Source organism: Dermacentor andersoni, chromosome 6 (assembly GCF_023375885.2).
Source record: "Dermacentor andersoni chromosome 6, qqDerAnde1_hic_scaffold, whole genome shotgun sequence".
Lineage (NCBI taxonomy): Eukaryota > Metazoa > Arthropoda > Arachnida > Ixodida > Ixodidae > Dermacentor > Dermacentor andersoni.
This window is the reverse complement of record NC_092819.1, coordinates 41,799,043-41,822,739: the sequence shown is the minus strand read 5'-3', so window position 1 is coordinate 41,822,739 and position 23,697 is coordinate 41,799,043. Positions and strand designations below refer to the sequence as shown.

Here is a 23,697-nt window from a genome sequence, read left to right as displayed (position 1 = left end):
AAATGATAGCATACTGCCTCGGAAGCAATGATATGATGTGCACACATGCAGCAGTTGCTATCGCTCATAACGCACCGTTGCGGAAAACCCGCAGCGGGCCAAAGAATGTGCTTTCGTCGTTGATTGCTTTGTGAAGAAACAGCGCATAAACAACATCCGAGACGCCTATGAACAATGCTCGCCCACTTTACCAGTTTACCCCTCATTTCGCCCTCAGTTGCCGTTTCGGCGGAAATAGAACAGGGCGTACATAGCACATGCATATTGGCACGGCGCACGGGTACTACGTACTACAACATATACACTCGGCTGGTGCGAAACAAGTCAGTCGCTACCTCTGGCTACCGCCGAAAAAGACCGCACGGCTGCGCCTGCTGCGCTACTGCGCCCGCGCGCGCTTCTCGTGACGTAACGTGACGTCAGAGATCGCTTGCGGCTCGATTTGTTAGCCACCGTGGCTATTTAGTTGACGTAAGCAACGTGAGCAATCGCGAAAGATCCGTGATCCTGTGAAGCAGTGTGAAGTTTTGCCTGTTTGGCGGTGTTGCTATCCAAGCCCGTGGGCTTCTACGCGCGCTTCGTTATTGCTGTTGCTCACAAGGCGCGTAATCATCCACCTTGGAGCCTGTCCCTGCTTGCACGAACGTGGGCAGGACAATGAATGTCTACGTTCTTCTGAACCTAGCCATTGTGTTCTTGACAACATTCGTCGAGAACGGTACGTAGACCTTTTCCCATTGTCTTAAAGTGCGTTTCCGGCGTCGCGACATCCTGCGTGGCTCGTTTAGGCGCCTATTTTAGTGTCCGGAAGAAACATGAATCCGCTCACGCATTTGAATGTATGCGGATTCGATTGTACGCGAGAAGTAGCTTTTCGGGAAGGGTCAACGAGCTAGCTGTTCATTGATCCGTCTTGCTTCCGCGCAAATTATTTTCTTCGTACTTACGCAGAATAAGCTGTATTTTTGTCAAATTCACCCTCAAGATGCATTGAAATCGGACCTTCCAAGAATGGGCGTTAGGCCTGGCCGCGTTTTCCGGAGGCAAACGCAAAACGTGCGAATATCAGAGCTTCAGCATTTGTTCACGGTAGTAATTTAATCAGGATGCGTATCATTCACTTTATGCGTAAGCCGATGCCAAAAAGGAATGAATCACGTAGACAGTTTCCGGCTGTCGTGCCACTTGTTTACATGCTCGTCGCTACGCACGCCCTCCTTCAGCCGAAGGAACCTGTCTTTACGAGATCCCGAACTGGGCAAGGTGCCACTTTATTAACGATTCTTGTATCGTGCGGTTGCGCACGTGTTTTGTCTGTAATTCTTGCAGCTGACAGCCTCACTCGCATTTGATTTTCGTGTAAAAGACGCCGTAGTAAATCCGAAGCTTGAATATCTTGCGCGGCTCAAACATTTGTCGTTGGTCTTTGTGGCTGTTGATACGAATAACTTTTATATATTTATTGATCCATTAGCAAAGCGAACTGAGTTGTGGGCACTTTCCCAAGGGAAAGGTATCCGTACGCAAGTGCCACAGTCTGCACTTAGAAAGTTGTGTAAGAGCCCTACGCTGGAACGCTGTTCTCGAAAAAGCAGAAACACTGAAGGAAATGAAGGACTTCTATGTATGTTACACGTTTTGATAACCATTTGTCACTGCCATAATAGCTTAAATATAGTGTGATGTTGTCGAACACCTACTCTCAGGTAATTTCGCTCGCTATCTTGAATATATGTGATAGCACCCCTTATTTGCAATACTGCGCACAACCTAGCCGTTATCATCGCCTGCAGTAGTCTGCAATTTACCAACCAGCTGAATGCAAATGTTTGCTTGATTCAGGATTTTTGTAACTTTTACTGGCATTAATGCAGTAACTTTTACTGGCATTTGGTCATACAATAATGTGCTAATTGCTGCAAGATTTCGATGAGGGCATTTTGAAGAGCAACATGTTTTCAATAATATATATTACAACCTGTTGGTTTACTGCAAAACTTCTTTTCTTGGAATTGAACTACTGTTGAGAGCACTAGTTATCAGAAAAAGAATATGTCATGCTCATATGTTCCTGCTAATTCCAGCTCTTGCCACAACGTGCACCAGAGAAGTTTTTGACATAACCCAGTACTTCACTTGCCCGGGACCTGTGGACAGACCAACAGAGCGATATTGCTGTGGCACCAAGAAGTTCCGATACTGCTGTGATCTAAACAACTACTCAGATGCCATGTAAGTGTCCTCATGTCATGACCAACATGCCATCTTTATGTGTAGTGGGGCATGCATAAGCTTATTGACGTCCTAGCGAGATTAGTAATACTGATATGGGAAGTTAGTAATACTGTATAACACTCATCAATATGTATTTGCATTTTTCCGTCTGGCATTTTACTTGCGACTGTGCTGTAAGGAGGACCACTTATCAGATTTGCTGTTAAAAACTTTTCTTAAAATCTGCAGATAGTGTGCCCTACTTCACTAGCCCTTATGCACATACCAACTTATTTATACACAGCTGTGCTTTCATCTGACAGCCATCTGTTCTGTGGTGTGTGAAACTATTGTTTAAACAATCTAACCTTGTTGGTTGCAGTGACATGGTAGCTTAGGCATATTCCCACTTGCACATGTTGCTGGGCCAGTCTGTTCATTTTGCTGAGTATACCATAAATATGATTGCTTGGCGTAAACAAGGAACGACGGGAGGGCGCTCACATTGTTCCCTCCCATCTTTCCTTCTTTTTGCCAAGAGATCATATTTATGGTCTACTCAGCAAAATATTCCCACTTGCCTGCAGTTGTGCATATACATTTGGTGAACAATCCTGTTTCAAGCTGTATCAGAATGCGTACATGCCTGTATACTGACACATTTGCATGTGTACACAATTCCCATGGTTGGAATTTACCCAGAATCCTCTAAGCCACACTTAGTTTTCTGTACTTTGCCACTGACTCAATTCACTCCGATTGTACAGCTTTTTCTGAATGCACTCTTTCTGTTGAATTGTGAAATCTCATTTGGCAAAAGCTAGTTTTTTTCTTTTACTCTTTACTTTCATTGTGTATTCATTCTGGAATAATTGTGTTAATGTCTTCCAATTACCATAAGCCTTGTTGCTTTAATATATTGCCTCTCTGTTTTAACCTGTATTTCATTGTCTTCTTAGAAACTTGGTGTTCCCTTGTTTTCTCTATTCTTTCTTTCTCTCTTTGCGACACATTCCGGGGCTCAAGTTACAAGCACGGCTACAAAAACAAAGACCGAAACAAGTTATTTAACGGTGTTCATTCCCCCAAACGGATTATCAGGTGATAATCACCATCCGTTTTGTTGTCTTCATTGGTGCTCTCTTACCTTGTGGCTTATGACTTGCTAGCTGCCGCTATATGCAAGCTTGTTTTCTTATTGGGTTTGTTTTTGCTGCCATGGCTTGTTGCTCTGTGCGTATTATGCATTTCCTTGGTGTGCTCTCATCTGCTTCTGTGAGCCTCTGAGATGACGCAAGTCAGTACATCTGCGGTGGCCTGATTTTGATGGGGGTGAAATGCTGAAACGCTTGTGTACTTAGATATAAGTGCATACAAAGAAACCCAGGTTGTCAAAAGTAATCTGGAGTCCCACACTATGGCGTGCCTCATTATCCTCATAATCGCATCTTGATTTTGGTGCATAAAGTCCCAGAATTCAATTTTTGACTTAATGAAATTCATTGCAACCTGTGTGTAGTGAATTCATCTATCATTTATTTTTGTGAGTAAGAAAGTCAATTAATCGCAACCATCTGGCACTGATAACCAAGGTATCAGTGTTTAACCACCACTCACCAATTCTGCCTTGTCTGCATTGTTGTGGTGTGCATGAAGTGAACAAATGTCCACATCATGTCTTCATGGCTACTGTTCCAATGAGGTTGTATTTTGTCTTGCTTTTGTGCCTATTACTGCTGGTGCCAAGCCAGAATTCAGCCTAGATGCAGCAAATCAAGCCCGCAGGTGCAGTTCTCTACAATAGTACCTGGCACTGAATGCAGCAGGGAAAAAACGGTATTGCCCTGTTCAGCTGCCAAAGGGAGCCTTGTAGGCGTATACTTTCAAATTTGGGTTCACATGAACACTTTGAAAATGGCAGTTAACTGAGGCACACCAAAGACAAACTTAATCGGTTAGTATTCTTTAAAAACTCTGTATTCGTTAATTTTACAGAAAGATGTTGATGACTAAAAGAGAAATTAAAACCCAAGCTTTAATTTCTTTTAATCACCAGCTGAATCCTCTAACGCTGGTACACCAAGGCCATCATGGATTTCAAAGTGTATTCTTGTATTTGGGCTCTTGTGGTGGAGCAAAAGTGTTCAAAACTTTGGAGGACGCTTAAGCTTTGCCTTTAAGAGTGGAACGCAATAGCATTCAAAGACCACTGACCACTTCACATGCTTCCCGGGAACTGCATCTTATGTAACCATAATGTTTACTGGAGGCGAACACTATGCATCAAGGTGAGCTTTGTGGAAGAAACGCAGTCTCTCGATTGGGCCGATCCCGGAGATAGTGCACAGCCACACTAGGAAATTCCAGCATTTTCAGGTGGAAGCGGCCAAACTTGCGACCTGGTGCCCGTGGCGCCCTATGCGTACGCACGGCCGTGTACAAGTGACTCATCCGATATTGCTTCAGACGTGCCAGCTTCCGTGTGCTGGGTGATGACTGTAAATAATAGACCACCATCATACTATGGCACACTCTCCCACATATCCAGTAGGTTTGCGGTGTGAGGCTGAATAAGTAATTTGAAATGTCTGTGTAATTAAGATGTACACATTGAGTAATTAAATTCTAAAAGTTCTAGAACATCATTTAATTTTCTTTATTGCGGATGTGGAAGTATTTTGTCTTTTACATCTTCCCACATAATGGCTGAATCAAATGACATGTCACTTGGCAATGTTTTGTTTGCTTTATGGGAATGCGCTTACTATATCTTAATGAAGAAAAGGAGATGGCATGTAAGGAATTACATATTTAAGGCCAGGGCACAGTGGAGGTTGAGACAGGCGGTCTGTCTGCCGTCTCCCTCCTCTACCCTGGTGGATTCTTTGTCCCTCATTAAGAGCAAAATAAATAAATGAAATGGGGACCACCCATATCCACCATATGACAACAGCAGGCATAAAGCCAATCAAGGAAAATTGAAAAGGGGCTTTTAAGTAATGCCCGAACTGTACATTTATTTTGGGGAAATGCCAATTGAGAAAGAAAAGTTGTCCTGGTATGCTTTGCATCCTAGGGCTTGGACAACAAGCGCAGCAGGTCCTCGTGCAGAAAATTTATTTGTCAAATAAACAGTGTCATAAAGTTGGGTTCGTACAGCAGCTGTGCCTATTATGAAAGATGAGTTCATGATGGGTGAAGTAATTATGGAAATTGGGTGGATGGCTGTAACGTGGTTTGAAAAAAAGAAAGCAATGAAAAGTGACACTGTCACATAATGTCATGTCAAATAAATCGGGCCATGAAAGGAATTTCAAGAGATGTGGGATATGTCTGTTTATGGAAGGGAGGATATTAAAAATGTTCTAAGGAAGATGATAAACACTACTGTTAACAATAGAAAGAATGTGAACAAGAAGAAAATGGCGAGCTTAACGATTCAAAGATAATAATGACTGTGTGCGTGACACTGCCAAGAAGATCCTTCACTGAGAGCGATAACTTGCATCTTGTAAAAAGAAAGCATAGTGATTCAGGGTGAGGAGGTTCCCTTCAAAGTAGCACCTCAGAAAAGAAAAGGTGTGGATGTGAATACAATGTATAATGGAGAGCGAGACATTTGTGCTCTTTGGAGGGCGCTTGCCACAGCACTTGTAGGTCGCATTCACACTGGCGATTGACCGTGTGACCGACTGCAACTGACAACCAAGGAGCGATTTGTGGCAACCAATGTTCACACTGGCAAGCATGCTTGCCCTTTGTTACACTAAGATATCTCGCAATTACTGTCATTTGCATCTGTTTGCACCGCCATCACCATGAAAAATAACCATCGGTATGTTTCAATGTCCTGCTGCTGCACCACTGATTGCTTCAGCAGCTTTGCAACTGCAGTCGTGTGTGAAAATCGGAACACTGAACAACTCGCCCAAAACAGTCACTTTTCAACCAAAGTGGCCATTTGCGACCAACTTAGTTGCCTGACCCCTGCAAGTCGCCAGTGTAAATGAGGCCTTATTCTGTTGCTAACCGTATAGTTTACTGACACTCCGCCGGTACACCCGGCGACAAAATATTGCGCGGCACGAGGTCTGAGAGAAAGCTGAATATCTCTGCAATCTCGCAATGCAGTCTGGTATTTCCATTTCAGGGCTCGGCTAGGATATGCAGGATATGCTAACATCATTGTCGTATACAGCTTTACTGCCTGCTGCTACAGGCTGCTCGGGAATTGCATGTTTTCGGAGATCCCATGCTCCGTAAACTTTTGTCACTGGGTGTACTTTGATTTCGGTGCATGTTAAAGAACCCCAGGTGTACCATATTATTCCCCCGCTATGGTGTGCCACATAATCAAATTGTGGTTTTGGCACGTAAAACCCCATAATATAATTTTTTTTTTTTATTGACACTCTGTCTGCATGATTGTCTGCCAAGGCAGTAGATACTGTGTCAGTTTTGTTACTGTGGCCCTGCTCTGAGAATTTCCTGAATTCGTTGTATTATTTGATGCTGTTATTGCTGCAATATGCATTTTGCATGAACAAGTGGGTTTCTATAGGTGAGTAGGAGACATATGCAACACAAATGTGATGCTTAAGCTTTTCTGTGTGTTTGTTTACTTGTGAAAGGGCAGAGGATGGATACAGGTGTCTTGAAACATCTACTTTATTTCTTGTTTTTCCTTGGCCACGTCTTGTTTGCAGCACTCAAAATGCCGCAAGCTAGTGCTGCAGTGCTAATAAGGAATTGTTGGTCTTCATATGCACAAATACCATATTTTAGCAACTATGTCCCAAACCAATGTTCACAAATTTTAATTGCAAAGCATATGTTTAAGTTATACTAGAATTTTGCCTTTAGGTGCATCTTCATGGCAATGCAGGTTACATTGTTGCAAAGCGATTCCTAATTGAAGAAATAAGGACACAAGTTGTATAGGCATGAATCACAAGTGTGAAAATCTTGTAGCTTACTCTCATGAATTACATGGCGCAACCTCACACGAATTAGAGTGCTTGCTTGCTCTTCTTGCCATAGTGGCCACCCTTGTCACCTCAAGCGTGTGGCTGTCAGTAATATATGGGCAGCCATTGCCGCTTTGCATATTGGTGCTCTGCCTTCCTCTTGACTTCATTCCATCTAGTGGCTTTCTGTCGTGTCATTCCAGTAACTTTGACTGCATTTGCTTCTCAGTGAACAGCACTTATCCACCGATATGCTGACTGCACTTTCTTTTTTTTCTTTGTTTCTGTGTCTTTGTAGCAAGTCTGTGGGAGCAATCATCGGTGTGATCATAGTGATCATCATAGCCGTAGTGGTGGTTGTCATTGTTTCCTGCTTCTGCTGTAGCTGCTGTCTCCTGGCCAGGCGGAGACAGCAGAGGGGCCGAGTCCTTGGTGAGTACTTATGGCAACTTTAAAGGAGTACTGATGCGTGTGCTTGGCGTCGTATAAGCTCTACCACATGCTGCTCTCATGTGATGCCTATGAGGTATCTTATTGAGGTAGTAGAGTTGGTCTCAGTGTCGCACCTGGCGTATATTAGCGCAAGATTGTGACACAGCAACACTTGCTAATGCAGTCTGAAAATGTATAACGCTGCTTATGCAAAGGCAAATGAGTCTGGCTGCACTGGCATCTGGCAGCCGCAGCTATTGCAGCAGCAGAGAAAGCCAGTGTGTCGTGACGCATTGACATCCTGGGTATTAAAACTAAGACTGCTTTGTAGAAACAGGTATTATAGTAAATTATTTAGGGCGCTCTGACACTTTCTGGTTTTTCTTCTAGGCTTATAGGGCTGGAATGCATTAGAATGACAATATGAAAATGTCATGTCAGTATTCCTTTAATGCAGTGAAACTAGTCGAACCCGACTATATCAAACCTGTTTACATTGAATAATTCTATATATCGAACAATTTCTGAACACGGTATAGCTACAATGAGTATATGTAGCAAAAATTACACTTACGTTGAACAAAAATATCAGCGACTCCCGATATATTGAACGTCAAGCGGCGGAAAAGGGCCCCCAGAAGTTGGCTTTCCCTCGTGGCGGCGGGGAAACCCGGCGGTGCGGCTCCGTCCAACTGCTCTCCCTACCGTGACCGCGCTGCCTCGGGCGAGCCGTCAACACCCCCCTGCAAAAAATGATCCTGGCCCACCCGCAGCGCTTGCTGAGACAGCCAATGAGAGGCTCTTGCACCCTCATCGTGCAAGATGGCGAAAGTGCTAGTTGTCTCGCTGTAGTGTCTACTTGATGCTTTTCTGGGTCATTGTGTTTGCACCTTGTGGGCCTTCTCGTGTTTGCACCTTGTGGGCCTTCTCCCGCCGTGTTGTTGTCACGAAGTGGCAGAATTCGCCTTTCGTCGTGAAGCTTGAAAGATTAAAGCAGGTCGAACGCAGTGAGATGTCCCCGCAGTGTGCAAGATTCCGAGGAGCACTCTCAGCATGATCTTGAAGAATAAGGGGGAGATTAGGGCTAAAGCGGCCAAACTCGCGACCCGGTGCCCGTGGCGCCCGGCGCGTATGCACGGCCGTGCACAAGTGGTTCATCCGAAATTGCTTGACGTGCCGGCTTCCACGTGCTCGCTGATGACTGTAAATTGTGATGAATGTGATGAAGCTGTTGCCAGTATTGCCGAAGTTTAGAGCGAGTTAGTCAAAATTTCCAGAAGCTGTTGACGAATCAACGGTCAACGAGTTTCTGAGTGTAGATGATGGTGTCGCGACCACGGGAGAGCTCGAAAACGAACACGAGGGTTGCAATGTGGGCTTGTTGGTAATGCATCTTCAAGGGGAGTACGGTAGTGTGTAGTGTGTAGCGGTAGTGTGTGTCCCTTTGTGTCTTCTTTTGTCCCGTCTTTGAATCGCGCTGCCGTACTCCCCTCGAAAACGAACACTACATTGCCGACATCGTGCCGAGCACAAGTGAAAGTGGGCACAATGAGGAAAGCAACGATGGTCCTTTGCCCACGTCCTCCAAGGTGATTGGTGCACTCGCATTAGTCCAGTGCATCTGCGCGAATGTGGAAAGTTGCGGCCTCAGCTGCTCCGACTCCTTAGACAATGTGGAGGAGTGCGTGCATTGCAGGCAGCAAAATTGCCCAAGCAGAACAAAATACAGGACTATTTAATGGGAAACTAAGCTAGTTTCATCAATAAAGTGATTTTTATAAATGGTATGTGTTTTTATGACATCCAATTCTTTAGCAGGCTTATATCGAATTATGCTCTATATCGAACTGATAGGTGTTTTTTTGCGAGTTTGATATAGCTGGGTTCGACTGCATCTTTATTTACTCTTCACTACAATTTACTAATTATAAATGGAACATGTTATCTCATCGCAGCTGGTGCTGCATTTTCACAGCAGTTGTACCAGTCCTGACCGGTGCTTACGTATTTCTGTTTCGAAAACCTCTGTCCTGTTAATTATGCCATTACCTTAACCGTTAAAGCTCAACATGTCATATATTCTACAATGTTCCAATACCTCAAAATTCTTATCTAGGTACGGGAAGCTTAAAGGGCCCCTGAAACGGTTCGGACAAATTTTGTAGACGCGTAGGGTACAGCTTAAGTAGAACATTCGCACCACAATTTAAGTGAAGCGTTACGTATTAATGGAGCTACAAGCGATGACAAGTTACCCTCCTCCCTAGCCATGCTTTTCCCCCTCAACAAGTTCGCCGAGCAATCGTGGCTAAGCTCCGCTTTCACTGGTTCTGCGTCACGATGAGACATCACATCGTCCACTTCCGGTTTTGGAGCCCGCCCCTGCCTGCGTGAAACCTCTCCGCTAGCCGCTTGGCCGTCGACCCCAAGCGAGAGCTATCGAAGCAGTGTGCGTTGCGATCATTCTGTCGTAGCACCGAACGTGTCTGGTATTCCGGTAATCGCACACTAGCTGAATGTTTCGGCGGAACTGTGGAGGCATTAACTCAAGCTGATGAAGGAACTTTAGTGTAGACGTACGTGAGCTGCCTGATCGGTCTTCACGGTCCAGCCACCCGTTGACGCAGTGCTTAACCAGCCAAAGAAAGAGCTAGTATTGCTCTAACCAAGTGTAAAACATTTTAAACATTTACAAAAACAACGTGTTAACGATCACACTCCTGCGAAAAATTTACACCAGCAGCAAAGAACACATTTTGTTACTGCTACTGTGTGTGGTTGAGCTTTGTGCCACCAGGTGGCTCCACCGTGCAGACCATTCACATTTGCGTCTCTGTTCATCCCCTGAAATGACATGCAAGGGGACACGGCCAGGCCCTGTCCCCTTGCGCTTGCGTTTACCCTAATACCGGACTCGCGAAATGCGTTAGTAATCTTATGGTGTAAAGTAATGGCCGCAATCGCGCAAATCCTGGCGCCGATCCAATAGCGGTAGTCCGATGTGCTGCAGCCAGTCCACTCGTCTACTTGCTTGCAGAGGGACACGATGTCGCAGCTTGATATATTGCCAGTCGCTACGCTTGCAGTCTACGACGCAACAAAGTCGAATCATAGTGCTCGCGAAAAGACAGACCGACACTGACGGTGGAGCTCTCGTCAAAGACGGAGCACGTTGTAACATAAGCAGACGACACTTGTTGTGTGCCGGAAGTGCTTAAATGTACTGAAAAATTGTTCTTGTGCATTCTCTTTATGTTACTTTCTTAACATTCCAACTATTATGAACATCATTTGTTTACCATAAAGTTGGAAATATTATCGATCACGTGCCCTGGTCAGTCAATCGGATAGCTCGCCCCACTGACATCATATGGATGATTTGCCTCATATGGATTGGGGCGGCTTAAAATTCCGCCGAGCAGTGTGCTACGATCGGCAGCGATGTGCATTTTTAAAACCTTGTAATAAATTACACGCTTTACGCGGAGCACTTAGATGCATCAATTAATGATCAGAAGGACCTGCTCTAACGACTCAGTACGTTTGTAAAAAATCGTCAAAATCGTTTCAGGGTCCCTTTAATGCACAGCTTATAGTAGCTTTTTTGATATGCTAAGCAAGTTTTCAGTTCTGTATATTTCTGGAAACGAGTTACTCAATATTTCATCGTTTTTTCACTTGCGCAAATGTACTCCATGGCCAGAAGTAAAACTGCACAAGTTCTAATTTTCCTTGATCTGGAACTGTGTTTCTAGATTAAAATTAGAGGGTTAAGCACTAATCTAATACTTCAACTTGGCTTTAAAAGGCCTCTAAACCACCTCTGACATTTTGAACACATATTAAACACCTATTGTGTACAGAACACTGATTATCATCTTTAGTAAACATGGCAATGCGCTCCGGAAAAGCTGCAAATAATAAAAAAGAATTTTCTGGTGCTTTCTTTGCCCATCACCAGAATGGTCACGTGCATGATGTCACCACGGCAAAAGCTGCCAATTAGTCAATTGGCAAGGGACAAGAGCATCAATGTGATGTAAAGAGGCCATGTTTTGTGCGAAAAGAAGGAGCTGTCCATTGTGTGCCACTGATCTTTCTATGAAGCTTCCATTCAGTTGGTGATGCATGCAGGGCGATCAAAGATGAACTATGGAGGAACCCCTCTTGACCCAACTCGTTTTCACTGCCCTGTATATAGTTGAGGGGGAGTATACTGCAAGGGGGAGTGAGCACATGTGGGGAGGATATTGAAGGCGAGCAAGAAAACGCAGTGGCTGCGTAGTCATTCATCAAACTCCTGTAACTTTGTTGCTGTGGTGTAATGTGAAATTTTTATGAAATGAAATGTTCATTTTAGACAGGTACATTCTTGCCACTACGCAAGTTTTCGAGCTCTGAGTGGTTTAGAGGCCCTTTAATGTTTGCCTTTGATGTGCCCTTAATAATTTCAAAACAAACTTCAAAGCATTTTGAAGCTATGTTGGAGGCAAATTAATAATGTTTCTCAGTCCAAAAGTTGTTGAAGGAATAAGTTTGCAGTCTCTGTGTCTGAATGGGAAATTAAGTGAGAAACAATAAAAAACTTCCCAGTGCAGTTGTTCATTCTTATTGAGACCTTCTGTCACAAATGCAGTAGTTTGCAGGGGCCCTATGGTACTCGGAACCTTGCAATTGTAAGTGTGTGAGTAATTGTTAAAAATTATTTGACTATGTGCATGGCTGCCCTAAGGTAATTCAAGCTGGTAGGCTGTGCGTTGACTGCACCAAGAAGCGCCACAAAGATTTGATCTTGACTTTCTGCAAAAATGTGGATATTTGTGACACTTCAGGATAATCCATGATTTGCAGCACCAAGTTCACACATTATGTAATTGTAGCTTTGGGCACTCTCATCTCGAAAAGTTTTGTGTTGGCACTTTTGTCTGCGTTCAACAGTCGTTGTGAGGTATGATTCTACTGGAATCGTCCGAGTGGAAGGAGTGAGTGGAGGAGGCTTTAATTTTCATTTTCACAGCGATTTAATCTGCAAGTGTGTTGTTTGATGTGTGCCTGTTGTAGAGCCCCTCAGTGGTGAGATCTGCATAATCTTTTATTCTAGTGACTTGCTTCACAAATGACTGCTATCGCACGTCCACTACTCGTCTTTCCGGATATGTGACACTACATGTCTATCTATGGTTTTTATGGAAGTGCCTGCAACTTAACCTTTTCAGGGTTAATTTTATTAACCCATTCCGTACCTTGGATGAGCTGGGTTTGTCCACGCGTTGTCCCAAGCCAATGGCAAAGAGCAAAAAGCATGGAATATGAAATTGATTGACAGAAAATGTGGTCCTAGCACATATGACCATAGTGTTAACAAGGATGCCATATGACCACATGCAAATGAATTCTCTGCTGGTACGCCTGTGAGAAACTGAAGTAATCATTTGCTGGATTGCTATACAATCTACAACCAGATCTTGTCTCTTGAAAGGAGATGCATGCGCAGCACTATCTTCAGTTATTAAGTGCCCACCTGTAAACCAAGTAATTGCATGCCTAAGGGAGAACCATACAAGCAGTCAGCTCATGGTAACACTTTTAGAGAACAAATGAGCTAGAAATCAGTTTTCATGATGCCGATAGCTTCAAAACGGTAGGCACAACCATAGCAAATTGCAAGTGTAGATGTGAGCAAGCAGCAGTAAACAAGGTGAAATGCAAATACTAGTCCTATGCCAGTGTAGTGGTAATCACCGTAGCTCGAAGTGAAACATCAGCTGTGGCAGACGTTGTGAGAACTTGCAGGAAGTAGCTGCGCCTCCCAGACAGCAGTTCATTCTGAAAGGGTGCATCCTTTTCAAATGTTCGGTTGCCGTCTTACATGTGTGTCTTTGACCATGTGGGACTTGTGCATGGTAGTGAACTTATCTTATTTGTACATCATCGAAACACAGGCCAAGAGAGACAGAGTGAATGAGTAACTGTTTCATGAACCATTCCATATTTTTCTGCATTTTTTCTGTGAAGTAGGAGGTGGCCAGACGGGAGGTACAGCAGCCACAGCAGCACAGCCCATGGTGCCTCCTACGATGACCCCGTACCCTCAGCAGCCGTACCCTCAACAGCCATATCCTCAGCAGCCGCCAGCCGGCTACCCAGTGCAGCCGGCACCGATGGTACCTGCCATGCCTGCTCCCGGGTTTGGCTACTACGCGTCGCCATATGGAAATCCGCCTCCATACACGGACAATGTGATGCCCGTGCAGCAGCCAGCGCCGATGCAGCAACCTCCGTTCAACCCTAGCTACCCGGCAAAGTGAAGGCACAGAGTGCATGCGTGCAGTGTAAAGTGTGACATCCCGAACCATGGACTGGCGTCAAGGTTGGTTCTGGGGCAGGTGGCCAGCGTTAGTAGTGATCACATTCGGGCTATGTTTGACACTGTTGTAGGTTTGTCACGTTGTCTTGATTTACAAAGGAGTGTGCGGGCACATGATTTGTCTTTCCTCGTAATGTATGCCGAGTATTATTGGACTGTATCTGAACAAGTAGTGGCAGAAGTTACTCAAAAGAAGCTGCCATACTCTGTAACTACAACCTGACACACACAGTGATTCACAGAGAGAACTGTTGCAAAAATCGTGGGAGCAGTTATTGCACTTCTTAACGTGTATTTGTGGGATGTTGGTTGAACTCCGTCATCAGTTCATAATGCTGGGAATGTGCATGTGTTGGATGTTAAATGTTTATGGAAACAATGCCCAGGGAAGGCCCTTGTCGTGGAATTTGTAGCATCGACAGCACAGTACTTTCCACAGTATTGTTGTATCATTTACGTATCATGGTGCCAGATATCTATGATGGTGACACCGCAAACATGATAAAATGTCTGCAGACATTGCAGAAAATGCATGTTAAGATACATAACAGATTGCAGTGCTGTATAGTTACTGTGCACATTCTGCGATCAATGTGGCATTGTCCTTAATTTTATTAGTCTAGCTATTGGACGTATACACACATGGAGACTGTTGGAACTTTTTGGTCTTGAAGGTCAGAACCTTACTCATTTTTACTTTTCAGACATATTGTGATGTTTTTAGTGAAGGCTGTACAAGCTGCAACTTGATAGTTTGCTTTTCTCTATTCCAGTGGCATTATGGAGCTTACTTTGTCGGCTTTACAGCACAGTGAAATGCTCAGTGGGAGTTCTGAGTGCTGCAGTTTGCCTTGTCGCAGCACATCACTTAAATCTTCCCAATTTTGCTTTGTCACAGTCACTTCGTTACTGTCTGCTCACGTTTTCTCAGTGCATAGTTTTGAATATAGCATTGAAGAGTGAGCAGGGAACAGATAAGACAGCAAATGACACTTGCAAACTCTTGCAAACTTGGCAAAACAGAGGAGCAGTAGATGAAGACTTGTGAAAACTAAGATGAAGGCAGGTTTGGAGCTTCAGCATGGTGCCAGTGCTTTGACAAGGGGAGATCTTTCTATCGCAGCCATTCTATATGAAGACAAGTATGCTTGCCGAAGCATTGGCAAAGAACTGAGTGCATCCATGCTCGTGAAGGCCACCTACAGGCCTTAACCTCCCCTGGGGTCTGTAAAAATTTGTTTGCATTAGTCAAAGGTATTCAAAGTGATCTTTGTGTTCTTGCTTCGAAGAAGCTGCCTTTGCATTCCAGATGTCTACTGCCAAAATTTCACCAGAGTCCTTTCTTGGAAACCTTTCTTCTTTGTTAAGGGTTTGTCAATCTATTGAGCTTAGGTTGGGAAGAAGTGATTGTATGAAAAGAGGTAATGATGGCTTCAAGAAACCCACCGTTGATGGTTGGGATTTTTGTTGCATAATCCATTCCAGCAGAATATGCATGGACATGGCAAATTAGCAGTGTGAGGGATCATGCAACCTAAAAGCAGCCAGTTAGAGGATATAATTTCAAGCTATAGGCCAAGGATTGCATGCAGTGCAAGAAGTCTCTTAGTGCAACACAGGGCTAACAAGTCTCTGTGCACTTGTTGCACTTGCTCCCACATGTTTTTAGTTGAATTTACCCCCAACTTAAAACAGGATGCAGTGAGTTGAGAGCACAGCAAGTTCTGCAGCCAATCTTTTATCCATTGTATTCCTGTTGCATTGCACTCAAATGTATGCAAAGTGCTTTTTAGTTTCACATAACTTTTCTCCACACAGGTGCAAGGCAGTATGCCCTCTTCAAACTTGGCAGTATGCAGCATGCCCTCTTCAAGCCACTTTGTGTGTGTGTGTGGGCGGGGAGAGACCATACAATCATTGTGAAACTTCATTGCTATGGTGGCTTGTGTTTGTGGCTGTGTTTCTTGCCAAGTTTATTTTCGTGCCACAGAACTGTAAAATACTCTATAGGGTAGGGTTAATTTTGTTGACCATTTGCAGGGACCCACCGTGGTGTGCCCATATTCTAATCGTTAAGTGCAGTGAGCCAGAACAGATGTGATTGCCTGATATGATTCTTATGTGACGCCCCTGGTGGCTACAGCTAAAGCTTGAGTTTGGGAAATGTTTTTGTAATCTAAATGCAGTGACTGAATGTACCATATGCACCTGAGCAAAGCAAGGACTGTGACTGCACACGCATATTGTTGGCCTGCGGCACTCAGCTGCCTTTGATGCAAAAGTTAATGACTTGAAGAACTTCTGCTGTCGTTCAGTAGTTTGTTTATGTACAGTTTATTTATGGGTTTGCAGCCTAGTTTTGTTTTGAGTGACTTGCAAACATAATCCCCATGCTGTAGACGTAACCGGTCCGTTCACACATTTGCAGCCTGTGAAGTGTGCACAAACTGTGCTTCACTACAGGCACCTGAATACTGCAGTAAATCCTTGTGGTTCAGCTCATTTCCTTTTTTATGTTCCGACAAGCACAAATGGCTGCTGTTAAATTTACATCATGATGGTGCTGTTGTCTTGCTTTTCGTGTGTCCAACATTGTGCAAGCTTACTTATACGTTAACTATGACAGGTTCTATCTTTTATTTATCAGAAAATAATAATGGTGCCTCGTGTTTAGCATAATGACCACATGTGCCAAATTACAAATAAAAAAAATATCTGGCTCTTGTGTGATGTCCAAAGAACGAGTTGGTCTGGCTTAATCTTGATCTTGTTAGTCAAATACCTTTACTTGTTTCATTTCTGTGTTGGCACTTTCTGAGCTGTCAATTCGTTCAGTGGCTGGAGTGATGCTGCATTCCAGGCTGCTTGGTAAAGAAGTACTAATTTCTGGCTTTTTAGAAATGGAAATACTCTTTGGATTGTCTTTAGTCCAAGATATTTAAGGAACCGAAGTAATATATGCGCCAAAATCCAGTAGCTGCATATCTGGCTTGTCTTATTGTATTGCCGAATGCACTGCAATAAGTTGCCTGCTTCGTGAATCTTGGGTTTCCATCCAGTAGCACCGCCTGATTTTTATTTTGTTGTATTAAGAGAGCATTTTGAATCTTTCAGTCTCATAAGAATGTACTGGGGTGATGTTGGCCCTAAAGTACTGTTGGATTGTTTTTCTCATGTTGACACACATTGTGGCAGCACACAAACATGGAAACTGCATCTGGGCACCCCTGGTGTTTGGTTAAAAATGTTAAAGAGGATTGGTACTTTGCACCTAATACATGTAATGCTTCCCTTTTTTCTTTACTTGTTTGTTTGCATAAAAGATTGGATTGCTGTTTTTTCCACAAGCCATTTAGCATCCTTCCAAGGCTAGGTCACCAAAGGACAATGAACTCTGTTTCGTGCAACAACATACGTTTATCTTTTGTTGTTTGTGATCTGTTTGCAAGGCGATCTATGCTTGTAAAGAGAAGTGAACTGCTTCTTGTTCTCTTACTGTGACCGGTTACTATTTTGATGTGCTTACCTTTAAGGTAAGATTGTTGCATATTGTGAAATGAGCAATGTTTCTGTTCTTGCGCATGGTCACTTACCTTCTTGCTGGGCTGACTGGTCAGCCCAGCATAATGACTTTAAAAATTTTTACACCCTTTAGGGTTTATCTTGTTGCACAGCAATAATTGCCATCAATCCTGCGTGCAATTCGTTTATTTAATGCTCTGCATATGATACTTTACTGTTGTGAACACTATGGCACTCTGAGATAGACATTGCATTGCTGATGAGAAAGTTCCTGTGCAGTATTGAAGGACACATATGCATGTAGCATTGATGAGGATCGTTGTTGTAGAACGGGACAAACCTAAATGGTGTAAAGTTTTTAATGTTAGCCATTTATCTTCTATTTTGTGTTAATAGTTTATGCTGTTTTCTCCCTTCCTCCATCTTCCCAAGGTCTTTAATTGCCTTTTGCTAGTCATATAATTCTGACAATTGCAGCAAACATTTTTGTTTCTTAAGCCCGCTTCCTTATCTGAAAGTGATTCGTAATTTCATGATCTGGATGTTTTTCTTCATGTGGTTTGTACAGCTACAGCCCGCTTCCGATTTCAGTTTTCTGCTCTCTGTATCGGAAGTAGGAGAGTTGAAAGCACTGTAACAAGAACAAATAACACACGTGCCATTTAATTATACACAAACCACTAGACGAGGTTTAGAACTTCTATCAGCCGTGTTCACATCTACCTTTGTCAGTTAAGTGACTGCATGGTCTGTTCACTTTTAAAAAGTTTGTGTTCAGAATGCCAATTTGTCACATTATTGGTGGTTTTTGCTCCAATAAAATGTGTACAAGAAATTTTCATTCCCCTTTTTAAGTTGGAGCCCTGGTGCTGCATGTCACAGGCGTCGCACAAAACTTGGGTGACTGCCCACTGTGCAAGAATGAGTCAAGTGCATTCCGCAAGTGGGCGCAAATGAGAACTTCAGCTGCAGCAACAATTAAGTTTATTCTACGTCACCTGAGGCCACCACATCAAGAACTGCCGGACTATTCTTTACTAAAGTTTCTTCTTCTTCTTCTAGTCCTAAGACTCTTCCAGAGAAAAACAAAACATACCCGCACAACCTATCTCGCAATGACTGTCGACATTAATGCAATTAGCATTCAAGCAATGCAACGACACACAATATTTCTGAAGGCAGCTTTATTTGCAATCTGTATTGGGAAAAGTGGGCTAATAATGCTGATCGGACCAATACACCCATGCACCACAGTGGCACCTCGGATCAGTGTTCACACCTTCGGATGCCAAGATGAAAGCTTCATTCAATGTGGCGTCGAAACCGCAGCTAGTTTTGTACTGCTGCCACTGGCACTAGAATTGGGGCTCAGTATACCAAATTTTGAATCAAATATAGTGCAGTTACATCTATGGCATCTTTTTCGGATGTACAATATTTTATTGTACACCTGAACACAATCATCCACTGTAATAGAACTTCAGACACGGAACAGAATAGCTTTAGCTCGTTTATAGTTTCTACTTTTATTTAGTGTTAGAGGCAGGTTATAATGGTGAAGCAGATACCATACTCTAATGCGCCACACTCGGTCAAGAGGTACGTCTACGTATCCTACTTTCTGTAAACCTGCTTTCTGACACGTGAAGTAATTTGCGCTGACATAATTGAGCAAGAAATGAGTCCTTTCCTGCCATTCCATTTCATATTTGTGAATCGGACAGCACGCCCATGCCCCCATTTCCCTGTTGCTACCTTGGATCCGACCCTCCCATCGGTAAGCTGTGATAATGGGCATCCTTTTAGCAAAAGGTCAGGTGCATTATTTAAGATTTTCGTCTGACCCTCAAAAAAAAAAAAAAATGTTTGAATCGAGGCTCGATGCAGACCGTTACGCGCATCAGTGTGCCACGACACTTATTTTTCTAACCGATCTGATTCAAAAGTTTCGAAGCATTTAGAGCGCAGCTCTTTGACGCCCGTTCCTGCGGCGTGCGTAGATTGCTTAACTGAGCGAACAAGCACATCGAAAGATGCAAGAGCGTACGCGGAGCGACAAATGAAAGACGCGAGCCGCGAATGCCGGAAACCAGTGACGTTCGCGTGCGAAACTGGGGTTATGCGGATCCGCCCAACCTCTCGATGCGTACTCATAATTGGTCTCAGCCGGGCCGCTCGTTTCGTTGTATCGTCTGCTCGCGTCAGCCCTCGCTCGCACTTGTTTGGTTTGCTTGGTTTGGTCTCGTTCACCCTTGTTTCGATTGTCATGGTTTGCGATTGTTTTTTAATCTGATTGTATGCGCGACGCGAATTGTTTACTACTCTCTGGAAGCCACGCGGCACCAGTGATTACACGGAACCTTCGACGAGTCATGTATGAAAGCAGATGCGCTTGACCCGCAGATCCGATTTTCAACGATCGATCGCCGATTCTGTTGCATGTCTCTCAAGTTCTCTGCTTTAATATATCGCGAAATGAAAACACGTATAGAGCTGCGCTCAAATTTCGCATTAGGGTGTATCGTAATCGTCAGTGAATTTTTTTTTTATTTTCATGTCCGAATTTCTTTAAGTGTATTTTCTTTTGTTTGAATAACACTTCGATGCTGAAAGTTCCACATTGTCATGAGCACATTTCCAGCAAAAGTGGTTCCTTAGTTACAGTGCATTTAAAAGCCAAGCTATAAAGTACCAAACGGTGACTGAGATGTCCTATATTTTTTATATAAATTTGAGTATTCGCTTGAATATGGCCCAAATGATACAAATATTTCGTCGAATATGATATGTGGCAAACGCAGTGCTTACTTTGCTCGCCGTTCTGTTACAAAAAAAAAAAAAATTAAGCTGTCTAGAGGAGTACTGCTTCCGAACTTTTGTCAGTTTTATTTATTTAGTTTATTATTATTATTTGGTAGGCAAACGTTAACGCAGTGATCTTATTCCGACGCCTTGATTTGTCCAGAGCGTAAAATACATATTGTACTTGTAAATACATATTGTATTTGCGCGCGCAAATCTCGGCCGCTGTGGCCGCTTTATGAACGGTGGAAACGTTGGAAAAGGGGTCTGTGTTTGAGTTTCCGCTTAACCGAATGATGTTTTCGCATATATTCAAATTACTGTCCGACGCTATCATGTCTGTAGGTTCTGTGTAAGTCGTACTTTACGATTTTTCTGGCGTATCTTACTTTAGGAAATCCGATTAGTTCAGTAACTTTCTTGCGCTACACGGAGGCTCTGCGTGGTTGGGTTTGCATGGTTCGGAATAACTTTTGCCGTAACGATGGTGGTCACGTGGTATAAAACAGCTGGAGCACGCGCGCCAGTCGGCCCTATATAGTGGCCTGGCACCTCGCCTCCTTGCAGGTGAAACCGACAACTACATGGCGCCAATGCCAAATCGGTATTTCTTCTCTGCCTGACTTGACGTTTCTTTTCTAGAGGGGTACACGTACGATCGCTGCGAACAGTAACTACTCGTATTACAATGCAAGCACACAAACGTAAATAGGCCGACTGGAAACACAGAAAAAGTCATAAAGGAAATGCTGTATTCCTAGGTATGACAGCTGGCTTCGAGCTGTGCTCACACGGACTCTGACTGCCCGAAAATCTTGGGCAGGCTTGATGACGCTCGTCTGCTGATCCGTAGCAACCTTCCCAAACAGCACCCAGAACAGCGTGTCGCAAATGAAACGATGTTGCCCCGTGTCCAAGGTGGAGACTTGTCTCGCCGCGCTGGAGCTCTACTACTCGAACGAAGGGGTGAACGTTCACAAAGGGCTTGTGCACGGTGCGTCCTGTGGTTGCCGTGAGATGCTTGTGCGCCTGATATTGTGGTATCCTGCTTTCCTTGCGCAGCGCACGCTGTTACTGCAGGACTATCATCATCTTGGCCTGCGGCTGGTTTGCCATCTTCTCCTTTATTTCTTTCCTTTTCTTTTTTTCCTTGCTTCCCTTGTAACATGTCTTCTATTTCTGTGTATATTTCTTTCCCTTCCTTCCTGAAGAATAGGAAGGCGTTGTACCGTTTCGGTGATAGTTGCCAGCCTGCTCTTTGCCTTCTTTCTCTCTGTTGCACTCGTATTGTAAGTTTGTTAAACACGTAAAATAACATATTAGTTATCCCCGTGCGACAGTTTGTAGTGAATCTGAAGCAACCTTGTGACTCGCGTCAGAAACTGTCCCATGAACGCGCTCCTTCAAAGCTGTCTTTTCTGCAGTTAGACAATTTGTATGGAGAAGCCTGCTTAACTCGTTTGCTTCTGAGTAGCCTACAAAGGGGACTAAAAGTAATAATAATAATAATAATAATAATAATAATAATAATAATAATAATAATAATAATAAGTGCCTGTTTATTTAAAATCAATAAAAAGTATAGCAGGGAAATTAGTGCTGACCTCACCGTAAGTGTCTACCTTAGGCTGCTGACACCTGAACGGTAGCGAGTAGTGGGTAAAAGGACAGGGACAGAGAATATATTACAGAAGGAGACTTATTTCTTTTTATTTACAGAATACTGCAGCCCTTTCACTAAGGTCCAAGCAGAAAAGGGTATTTTTGGGTATTATTATTATTATTATTTGTTTTGAAAACACATATACAGGAAAAGGAAAGCGAGGAGCAGGCTGGCAATTGACACCGGAAGGGGCACAACGCCTGCCTACTCTTCAGTAGGGAGGTGACAGAAGCACAGAAATAGAAGATAGGAAGGAGGGAAGGAAAGAGGTAAGAAAGAGCAACACGACAAATCTAAAAGAATAAAGTAAAACACACAGTACAGGTAACACACAGTAGGGCTGGTCACTGAAGGTCACGCTACTACAGAACGTTAAATAGAACTTCTAGATTTATAGCGCACGAAAAGGGACGAGAGAAGAAATAGTTAAATAGAAGAAATAGTGTCTGAGCTACAAGCATGAACCGAAGTTAGTTAATTTTAGAAAAGTAGGGCGCCATGAGCCTGATCACGTCGAGACGCACAACCACTCGGGTACAAACATTCGCCGACTGTTGTACACCGCAGGCCAAGGAGATGATAGTCCCTCACTATATTTTTTATAGCGACATGCGCTGCGCACTGAAATCGGGGCACTCCAATATCAGGTGTTGAAGTGTCTCGCAGCAACCGCAAGACGTACATGTCCTTGTCTGTATGTACGCGTCCATACATCCTTGTCTGTATAAACGTTCGCACACGTCCACGCCGCCAAATCGTCAGCTTGAGTAGTTGCGCTCTAGCGCGACGAGGCAAGCCTCGACCGCGAACACGGGGCGGGAACGTTCCATTAACGACGCGCTGGTCTGGATGCTGCTTGAGTAGGTGGCGACGAATCAGCAGACGAGCGTCATCAAGCTTGCACACAAAATTTGAGGGCAGACACAGTTGTTGCAAGCGCAAGTTGAAGCGAGTCGATCAGCCTCTTCATTTCCGGCGATTCCTACGTGTGAACTATGAAGGTATCTATTGAGCAACGAGAGATACCCCACGTGATGAAATTTTGTTTGCAGAGTCAGTAATGTTGCGCACAACTGGGCAATCAATCTCACTGCTTTATAACCTGATAAGGGCAGCGCGGGAGTCCGCAAAGATGGCAATCTTCGATGCAGTTAACTCCTCTTGCACATATCTTGTGCAACGTCAATCGCTGCTAGCTCCGCAGTTGTTGACGAAGTTGGATGGGGTACTTGAAAGATACGTCGTACTTAAGTCGAAGGGCAAAAAAAAAAGAAGCTGTAGAGGTGCCTTGAGCGTCGCTGTGTACATATAAATCTGCGAATACTTGAGGATAATCTGGAAATCTTTCGAACATGTCAGACTGAGCCAATTGGAATATTGAGGAAACAGGCATATCAGACTTTTTGTGTATATCTTTTGGAGGCGGAGTCGTAACTGAAGCAGCATGTTCAGAAATGTCAGCGATGTTCATAAATAATGCCGCCATTTTTCAAATGTGGGATGATGGGTGGTGAATGAGGCGATCAAGGAGCCATTGACCATTCGATGCGCGGTGCGGACGCTCAAATGATATAGAGCTCTCTGGTCTGCTTGCATCCTCAGGGGTAACTGATGGGCTTCAGTGAGTAATGCGACAGACTGAGCCTCACAAGGTAATCCAAGCATTAATCGAAGGGCGACGCGATGATCTCGTTCCAGTTGGGTCATTAAACTATAGGTGGTACAGTACG

General features: G+C 43.8%; 1 protein-coding gene across 3 annotated transcripts; it reads left to right on the top strand.

The window, feature by feature from the left end:
• The first annotated feature begins 261 nt into the window (after positions 1-261).
• LOC126521957 (uncharacterized) lies at positions 262-18,341 on the top strand. 3 transcript variants are annotated; one of them, XM_050170711.3, is made up of 5 exons: positions 262-718; positions 2,085-2,232; positions 3,241-3,315; positions 7,480-7,613; positions 13,632-18,341. In XM_050170711.3, exons 1-5 carry the CDS (start codon positions 658-660, stop codon positions 13,919-13,921), a joined length of 708 nt encoding a protein of 235 aa, XP_050026668.2. In that variant the 5' UTR covers positions 262-657; the 3' UTR covers positions 13,922-18,341. The 3 variants fall into 3 exon arrangements, with proteins under 3 accessions (XP_050026668.2, XP_050026667.2, XP_050026669.2); XM_050170710.3 differs by having other exon boundaries at positions 266-718; positions 13,629-18,341; XM_050170712.3 differs by lacking the exon at positions 3,241-3,315 and having other exon boundaries at positions 274-718; positions 13,629-18,341.
• Positions 18,342-23,697: the final 5,356 nt, after the last annotated feature.